Genomic DNA, 9,846 nt, shown 5'->3' on the forward strand with positions numbered 1-9,846 from the left:
TGAACATTTGCTGGCTGGAAATTATAGGAGTTGTAATCCAGTACATCTGGAGGACAACAGGTTGGAGAAGTATGGCTTATGTTACACTATTATGTTGTTTTTTTCTTGAAACAGAGAATGCACCCCTCTTTCACTGATAGAAGAATGTAAATAGGAAGCTTTGCTTTTAGCACTCTTTCATTTTTCAAAGTGTGTGTGTGTGTGTGTGTGTGAGAGAGAGAGAGAGAGAGAGAGGATAGTGATAGAAATATGCATGTACATCTGAGGGAGATTGGTGATTAAGAAATACAAAATATAAATAAATAAACAAATAAATATACACACAGTAAAATGGCTTTATTTTTTTATATTTCAGAACTTTTGCAAGCTTAATGAACGTACTGAGATTTGATGCCAGTCTGATTCCAGTCTGTCTATCAAACTGCTCACTTGCAGAAGGAATGGTGCCAAATAATTTCTTCAGATGTTTAAACATGGGATTTTTGTTGGTGATAATTGCCAAGCATATTTAACAAATTCAACAGCAGCAGTGTTTTCTGCCTATATTTCCTGAAGGTTTTTTTCTCTGTGTTAACTTCAGCAATAGGGTTTATTTTTATAAACTTAGATGATCACGTATTTTTCACATGTTCTTCAATGAACACATATTTTTCTATGCATGCAGAGCTAAGAAATAGAAAGCAATTTAAGATACTGGTGTGATGTATGCTGTTTTAGCTGTCTTATTACAATTTAAAAGTATAAGTTTGTGCAGAAGAGAATGCAACATCATTGAATTTTGTAGTGCAATGTATCTAATCCAAAATCTGTCCTTTTTTAATTGCAATTGCAAACTGCAATAAAAGGCCATTTTTTTTCCTGTTAAATGCCTGGAATTAACAATCATATCTTGCCACTTCCACATTCTGTTAAATATGTTGAAGTTATATTTTTTTACTTTTGTCTCTTTACTGCGTTGCTTTAAATGAGGGATATAAAAGAATTTCATTATGTATTCCCTTGAGAATAATTTTTAAGTTTCTATATCAGAAGAATCCTGGCAGGGAAAACCATTGCCATAAACATAGGCTAACTAGCATTTGTTCTTCTGTCAAATAATACATGAAAGGTTAGTCTTAGTTTTACTCACACAAAGTTGCCAAGGGATTGTTGAAACCTTTAACGGCCAAATCAGCTATAGCAAAGCCAGACTTATTTCGCCATCTAGCACTTCATGGACCTAGCATGGGACAAAGCTTCTAGCATTCACATGAAGGTATCTTTTAATTTAAAAAAGAAACTCCTTCATCAAAAACTGCTGAGCCAATAAATGTCCTTACCAAAGCATGCAATAAAAATTGCACTTTTAGTGTGCACAGAACCATGTCTTATTTATCTTTTACTTTACTTTCTTCCCCGTCATTATGTATTCCTCCTTTCCCCCAAATTATGTATTGCTCCTTTTTAATTTTGGGCTGTTGTGAATGTAAATTAAATTGGCATCATTACGTTCATCAGAATGTACAAATATAAAGTGGGATGATCTAAATGAGACTTATTTTTAAACTATTGTAAAGGGAAGAGTCTGCATTTTCATACCAATATATTTGCACAAGAAGAGCTAAAGTGATCTGCATACACAGGGAGAATTATTATAACTGCAAGACTCTCCCTTCTGTAGAAAAACTGTGAAAAAATAATCACAAGCTTGTGGTTTAGCTTTAAGTTTGAATGAAACCATGTTTTGTTTGAAACAGGAGATGCACTTTTGATCTATCCTTATGATCAGATGTGGTGAGTATGCAGACAATATAAAACTAAATAAATACACACATTTTCTGTGTGCAGTCAAGACAAAAGTACTTTCTTCTCAACCCTTGGGAAAACCTGAAAAATGCCTCCCCTGAAAACATTGGCTTGAGACGCCTCATTTAATAGTCTCTTCATTTAGTTAAATGTTATTGTCTGGTACCCCATTGGGCTGTATTACTTTTCATCAGCAAGGGGGAAGGGGGCAACAGTGGTTCCAAAAAGCCTGCAGGTGTTCACCAATTAAATATTTTGCATTGAGGTTTTTTTTCAAGGCTGAAGCTAAGGAAGATGAAGTTGAGTTAAACACTGTCCAGAAGGAAGGGTGTTCAGCAGCAATGACAGTTTGTATGATTTGTAAAACTGGTGGTTTAATATTGAATGAAACCTAATCAAGGGAAAATATATATTTCTATATTGGGTGTAGAGGATTAGCTCAGGGGTAGGGAAACTTGGCTTTTTTACCACTTATGGGCTTCAACTCCCAGAATTCCTGAGTGAGCCATAAAAGGTTCCCCATCCCTGGCCTATGTCCTACATTTGTATATTAAACAGTCCCATTCAAGTCAAAAATTGATTTCCCCCACAACTGAAAAACCAGTAGGCCAGGGATGGGGAACCTTTTATGGCTCCCTCAGGAATTCTGGGAGTTGAAGTCCATAAGTGATAAAAGAGCCAACTTTCCCTATCCCTGGGTTAGCTCATTCAATTTCCTCCCTGTCTCAGAATTCTGGGCCTTGCATTATCCTCAGGCCATGGTTTTCGTGCTCTTCTGCATTCTGAAAAGGCCAGCAAAATACAAGAGTATTTTGGGTAAAGCATTGTGCACCAACTGTAAGGCCCAGACTCCCTCACCTTCAAACTTTAAGAATGAACTTCTGAAAGCTGGGTACTTCAAAAGGAATTCTTTATTGAAAGGAAGTTAGTCAAAGCAGGGTCTAATATGCCTCCAAGCATACAGCCAGGGGTGGGATTCAAATTTTTAACAACCGGTTCTGTGGGTGTGGCCTAGGTGGTGGGCATGGCTTGATGGTCATGTAATTGGCTGGGTATGGCCAACTCAATATCACTCACATTGAGGCACGTATCTCCTCACCTGGCCTCTCATGACTGTGGAGATGCTGTAACAATCGTTAAGTGTGAAAAACGGTCATAAGTCACTTTTTTCAGTGCCATTGTAACTTTGAATCATCACTCCACACAAGCAAAGTACCAGCAAAGGAGAGGAAAACAACTCCAGAGACGTTCCTGAGACAGGAAGTCTAATCCTGCCAAGAATTTAATAAGGGTTAATGGAGAAGCAGTTTCTGTAAGCAACACCAGAATATTTCCTTCCTGCCTTCCTTACAGGATTAGGCCAGTAATTTCTTCTAACAACTGGTTCTCCAAACTGCTTGGAATGTTAACAAGCAGTTCTAGCAAATAGGTGCGAACTGGTAGAATTCCACCCCTGCATACAGCATAGATAAAGGGAGTTAGAACCCCTTCCCTTATTCTGATGTGGATTTCATCAATACAAAGAGCGACATGTTATCTCCCTGCCACTTTTCTGGGAATGTAGTTGAGAAATGTTTCCCAGGAAGTTTGGAGCTGGAATTTTTATGGCCCCTTCTCTTCTTGCTATCTCTCTAAGAGGTAACAAGTTTCCAGGCATCTGGTCTCCAGTCCCCAGTTGTATATCATGTGCAAGTTATACAGATTCAATACAAGACTTAAAATATTCAGGTTACATCAAAAAGGATTACTTGTACCAACTCCCACCCCCTCTTCCATTGAAGAATGGCAGATACACAGATCTGACACCAACAGTTAAAAGATGCTTTCTCCTGGAAAGGAAAGCTATGGCAAATCTAGACAGCATACTAAAATGCAGAGACATCACCCTGCCAACAAAAGTGTATAGTCAGGTTATGGTTTTCCCAGTTGCAATGTATGGCTGTGAAAGCTGGACCATAAGAAAGGCTGAGCACCAAAGAATTGAGGCCTTTGAACTCTGGTGCTGGAAAAGACTCCTGCGAGTCCCTTGGACTGCAAGACAATCAAGCCAGTCAGTCCTAGAGGAGATCAATCCTGACTGCTCTTTAGAAGGCCAGATCCTGAAGATGAAACTCACTTTGGCCAACTAATGAGAAGGAAGGACTCACTGGAGAAGAGCCTAATGCTGGGAAAGATTGAGGGCAAAAGAAGAAGGGATGACAGAGAATGAGGTGGTTGGATGGAATCATTGAAGCAGTAGGCATGAGCTTAAATGGAATTCGGAGGATGGTAGAGGACAGGAAGGCCATGGGGTCGCAATGGGTTGGACATGACTTTGCAACTAACAACAAAATTATTTTTATGCTGCAACCAATCTGGGTTCCATTAAGGCAGTGTTTCTCAACCTCATCAGCTTTAAGATGTGTGGACTCCAATTCCCAAAATTGCCCCTCCAGTATTCTGGAAGTGGAAGTTGACACATTTTAAAGTTGTGTGATAGTGAGAAACCCTGCACAAAGGTATGCAGGTAAGGAAGGGCTCAGAAACTGAAGTCACACTATTCGCGAGGCTGCTTTTTTCCAAACCTTCAATCTGGCTTGTCATAATTCCCATAGCAGAGGAGATACTCTGGAGAACTTGTAAGTCGGTTGAAGGGGTCTTTCAAGGAAAGAATCAAACTCCAGTACAAGTACAATTAGAGCTGTAACCTAATCCAAACTGGACATAGAATAATCTGAACAATTGTCAATATCAGAAACTTTGTTTATCTCCTGAAGCTGATTCAGAGTTGGTGAGCTTCCCACATCAGTTTTCATTATGGAGCTATAATCAGTAACAGCTGCATCTAATAAAAAGTGCATATGGTGAAGTGTCCAATTTCTGCCAATTCCCCAATTGTAGTCTTCTACCAACATCCCATATTTCTGAAACCCATCCACAGTTCTGCAGGCGAAGGGGTTAACAAAAACAAAAATAATAACTTGCTGAAGTGGTTTTGGTAGTGCAGAGTACTCAGGAAATATAGAACCCAGTTGTGCTAATTTGAAATGCTGAATGAGTTTTTTTGGGGAAAGGATTTTTATCAGAGCAAATGTATACTCAGTAGGGCAAAATGGCTGGAGTTACCTGCTAGGAAATATTGTCAGCTTAACTATAAAATCCACATGCCAGTACATGAAACAAGCTATGGAATGGTGCAGATGTGTACATTTTGATTATGTGTACATTATGATATTTAAGCACTGATGATGTAACCATTACTATGGTTTTAACTTACATAGAATAGAACAGAATAAAATAGAATAGAATAGAACAGAATAGAATAGAATAGAATAGAATAGAATAGAACAGAATAGAATAGAATAGAATACTTTATTGGCCAAGTGTGATTGGACACACAAGGAATTTGTCTTGGTGTAAATACTCTCAGTATACCTAAAGATACATTCGTTAAGAATCAAAAATCATAACATACAACACTTAATGATAGTCACAGGGTACAATCAACATTCAAATCATACTAGGAAACAGTCAATATAAATTGTAAGGATACAAGCAACAAAGTTACAGTCCTACAATCACAAGTGGGAGGGGATGGGTGATAAGGAGTGATGAGAAGATTAACAGTAATAGCAGTGTACACTTTGTAAATAGTTGAACAGTGTTGAGGGAATTTGTTTAGCAGAGTGATGGCTTTCGGGGAAAAAACTGTTTTTGCGTCTAGTTGTTCTAGTGTGCAGTGCTCTACAGCGTTGTTTTGAGGGAAGGAGATGAAACAGTTTATTCCCCGGATGTGAGGGGTCTGTAAATATTTTTACAGCCCTCCTTTTGACTCGTGCAGTATACAGGTCCTCAATTGAAGGCAGGTGGGTAGTAATTTTTTTTTCTGCAGTCCTAATTATCCTCTGAAGTCTGTGTCTGTCCTGTTGGGTTGCAGAACCAAACCAGACAGTTATAGAGGTGCAGATGACAATAATTCCTCTGTAGATCTATATCAGCAGCTCCTTGGGCAGTTTGAGCTTTCTGAGTTGGCCCAGAAAGAACATTCTTTGTTGTGCTTTTTGATGATGTTTTTGATGTTAGGTGTCCATTTTAGGTCATGTGATATAGTAGAACTTAGAAATTTGAAGGTCTCTACTGTTGATACTGTGTTGTCTAGTATTGTAAGAGGTGATAGCATGGCAGGGTTTCTTCTAAAGTCTACCACCATTTCTACGGTTTTGAGTGTGTTCAGTTCCAGATTGTTCCAGTTACACCATGAGGCAAGTTGTATAACCTCCTGTCTGTATGCAGATTCATCGTTGTCTCGAATGAGACCAATCACTGTTGTGTCATCAGCAAACTTCAGCATTTTAACAGATGGATCATTTGAGAAGCAGTCATTGGTATATAGGGAGAAGTAGAGAAAGCACACAGCCTTGGGGGGGCCCTGTGCTGATTGTACAGGTATGGGATGTGATTCTGCCTAGCTTCACCTGCTGCTTCCTGTCTGTTAGAAAGCTTATGATCCACTTACAAGTGTGTTCAGGTACCACTAGTTGGTTTAATTTACTTAATCTTTTTGCTCCGTTTGCAAATTGCATGGGATCTAACAGAAGATCCGTGATGGTTTTCAGGTGGGACAGCACAAGCTTTCAAAGATTTTCATAACTACAGATGTTAGAGCAACTGGTCTGTAGTCATTCAGTTCCTTGATGGAGGGCTTCTTTGGCACTGGGATGATGGTAGAACGTTTGAAGCAGGAAGGAACACAGCACATCTCTAGTGATCTGTTGAAGATTTGGGTGAAGATGGGGGCCAATTGGTCAGCACAGACTTTTAAGCAAGAGAAGTTATCTTGTCTGGCCCTGATGCTTTTCCTGGCTTTTGTCTGTGTAATAGATCTTGCATTTCTTTTTCTGTGATCACCAGAGGTGGTGAGCCCAATGGATTGGGGCCAGTTGTAGGAGGCTTGCCTGTTGGTGGTGTGTTTGAGATGTGGGTTGTGGAGATAGGTGGCTGTAGTTTCTTTTCAAACCTGCAGTAAAACACATTCAGGTCATCTGCTAGTTGTTAATTTCCTTCTGCCTGGGAAGGAGGTTTGCTGAAGCCAGTGATGTTTTTAAGAGTTTTCCACATGTTTGCTGGTTCATTTGTTGAGATTCTTTAGCTTTTCAGAGTAGCTTCTTTTTGCTGCTCTGATCTTTCTTGTTAATATGTTTCTGGCCTGGTTAAACACCTTTTATGTAGGCTTCCTCTTTGGAAGGACGTAGCTGCTTAAGTTTAGCTGTGAACCAAGGTTTATTGTTACTATATATTTGCAGGTTCTTTGTTGGTACACATAAGTCTTCACAGAAGCTAACATATGATGTTACAGTATCTGTGAGCTTATCTAGGTCTGCAGAGGCATCTTCAAAAACATTCCAATCAGTGCAATCAAGGCAGGCCTGGAGTTTCAGCTTTGCTTCATTCGACCAAGTCTTCACTGATTTAATTGTTGGTTTAATGGTTTTAAGTCTTGTCTGTAGGCAGGTAGAAGGTGAATCATGCAGTGGTCAGAGTGTCCCACAGCTGCTCATGGTAAAGACCTATAAGCATCTTTTACTGTTGTGTAGCAGTGGTTTAAAGTATTTTTGCCTGTTCTTGGTACTGATTCCTCTCCACCTCCTATTATTACAAGGAACAAATCAGACATGGATTGAATTCTTTCTTTTTTTCCCTTAAATATTTTGCACATCAATGTGAACATTGTTTTTCCAATTAGGAACAAATGTACTGTAACAGCTCTTCACTTTCCAAAGAAAAATCAGAGTATACTTCATTAAGAATTTTACTAATCAGATATAAACAAGCATGGGTGTAGTAAAACAGAATGGCTACTTTTTTACCAGGCTAATTTCAGATAATCACAGTTTTGCAAACAAGGAGTATTCAGTTTATGATTAAATTTATTACAGTATGATTATCTTCCCTTTTAAAAACTTCCCTTTTCAAATATAGAGAGATTTGGGTTTATCACATGAATTCGGTAAAGATGAGATTGCTCTGTATTAAAAATTGCATTGAAAATGTAGCAAGTAGAAATTTCAGTCTTTATTGCATTGGCAATATACTGGTATGTCCGGGATACTTAATCCACAGTATATATTTTTTGTAATCATTGCAACTCCATTTCATTTGATGCAGTAGAACAACATATTTTATATTCTTATGTTATAGTTTTAAATAACTGTTAAATGATTTGTTTTATTAGTATTCTTATCCAGGAATAAAAATTACAGCAAATATATGTGGCATATCTGCACCATATCTGCACCACTGGTTTTATCTCCAACTTAGAAGAAAAGACAAATTTTCTGACAGTGAAAGCTATCAATGGTATAACTTGCCTCCTGGAGTTGTGGGTGCTCCATCACTGGAAGTTTTTAAGCATACACTGGACAATCACTTGACTGGGATGGTATAAGGTTTCCTGCCTTGAGCAGGGGGTTGGACTAGAAGATCTCTGAGGTCCCTTTCAGCCCTGTGATTGTTTGCATAAAAAGAGAATAGTTTGTACATATGCTAGCATGGAGCTTTTTCCACAGTAAGCAAGGATAAGTCAGATTTCTTAGTTTTTCTATAAATGTGTTATGTGTGCAGAATTAGCTTTCATATAACATGCAATTAATAATTTTAACAGCTGTTAACAGTCCCCCCCACCACCACTTGGCTAGTGAGTTTGGGCTTATCTACAATGTATTTAAATCCTTCATAGAAATTATAGCTAGCAGCCCCCAAAACATTTGTACAGTATAAAGGCAAGTTAGCTGAGACTTCAACTGTTGTTGTGGTTAACTGGCAGCAGGTGCAGACGGCTGAGGAGAGCAAGGACTCAGATGAGGGGCCAGGACCATTAGTCAGTGGACTGCTGCCTTCAGAGATTGTGGGGGCTGGCAGCAGTGATGAGGAGGTTCCCGAGGAGCCTGTGCCAAGTATGCGTGCGCACAGGATTGCTCATGGGAAAGAGCAGTTACAACAGCATGGGCAACTCAGGAGTAAGGCTGTAAGGTAATGACCCCTCCTTCAAGAAGATAAAAGCCAGATGTGAAACGAACATACTTTGCAGAAGGTAAAGACATTTTCAAAATCCAACCTCATGGACGTTCCAGTATCCTGAGTTTGTATTTGAAGATTCTTGTATTGCAAATTATTTCTTGTCTTATCTTTTGGCAAGGCTTGTGCTTATCACAGCTAATTATTTTGCAAAAGCATTACAAGGTTTCTGTTCCCTTTGGATCATGTCTGATTTGTTGGAAAAGTGCATGGTTCAAAACAACTATGGGCAGTTCAAGAATTTTCCCCTGCTAGCCTTATTGTGGTTATGAGCAGTCAATGTGCTAAGAATGTAGAACTGTGTTTTGCCCAGACAGCACCAGGCAGTCACACTTAAAATTGTGTTTGATTATATCAGTTGTTTACACTGATGATATCTGAAGATCATAGGATTCATTTTCTAAATTGGCATTTTGAAGGATCAGTTAAATTACAGGTGGGTATAAATTAAAATAATAACAACCAGAAACCCTCCCACAATAGGCAGGGGTGGGATTCTACCAGTTAGCATGTATTCTCTAGAACCGGTTGTTAACATTCTAAGCAGTTTGGAGAACCAGCCTAATCCTGTAAGGAAGGAAACATTCTGGTGTTGCTTACAGAAACTGCCTCTCCATTAACCCTTATTACATTCTTGGCAGGACTAGACTTCCTGTCTCTGGAGTTTTTTCCCTCCTTTGCTGGTACCTTGCTTGTGTGAAGTGACCATTCTAAGTTACACTGAATAAAGTGACTTATGACCATTTTGACACTTACGACTGTTGCAGCATCCCCACAGTCATGAGGGGCCAGGCGAGGAGATGCCAGGCAATGTAAGTGATATTGAGTTGGCGTTGCCCAACCAATAACATGACCATCAAGCCACGCCCACCAACTAAGCCATGCCCACAGAACCAATTGTTAAAAAATTTGAATCCCACCCTTGACAATAGGATAACATTTAGTTATCTGTGACATAATTTTAGTCTTTTGTATCTACAATCTATTCACTGATATTTGGACATGCAG

General features: G+C 39.0%; 1 protein-coding gene across 2 annotated transcripts in view; it reads left to right on the plus strand.

The window, feature by feature from the left end:
- The window catches only part of SLC26A7 (solute carrier family 26 member 7), a 51,701-nt gene extending 50,835 nt beyond the window's left edge, over positions 1-866 (plus strand). Inside the window, exon 18 of one of the 2 annotated variants that reach the window (XM_026705985.2) lies at positions 356-866. In XM_026705985.2, coding sequence (XP_026561770.1) covers positions 356-391 — 36 coding nt within the window. In that variant the 3' untranslated portion in view covers positions 392-866. The remainder of the gene's footprint in view (positions 1-355) is intronic. The other variant, XM_026705984.2, reaches the window with a different exon arrangement.
- Positions 867-9,846: the final 8,980 nt, after the last annotated feature.

This window comes from Pseudonaja textilis, chromosome 3 (genome assembly GCF_049901715.1).
Source record: "Pseudonaja textilis isolate UNSWEBS1 chromosome 3, rPseTex1.2, whole genome shotgun sequence".
In the NCBI taxonomy this organism is placed as follows: domain Eukaryota; kingdom Metazoa; phylum Chordata; class Lepidosauria; order Squamata; family Elapidae; genus Pseudonaja; species Pseudonaja textilis.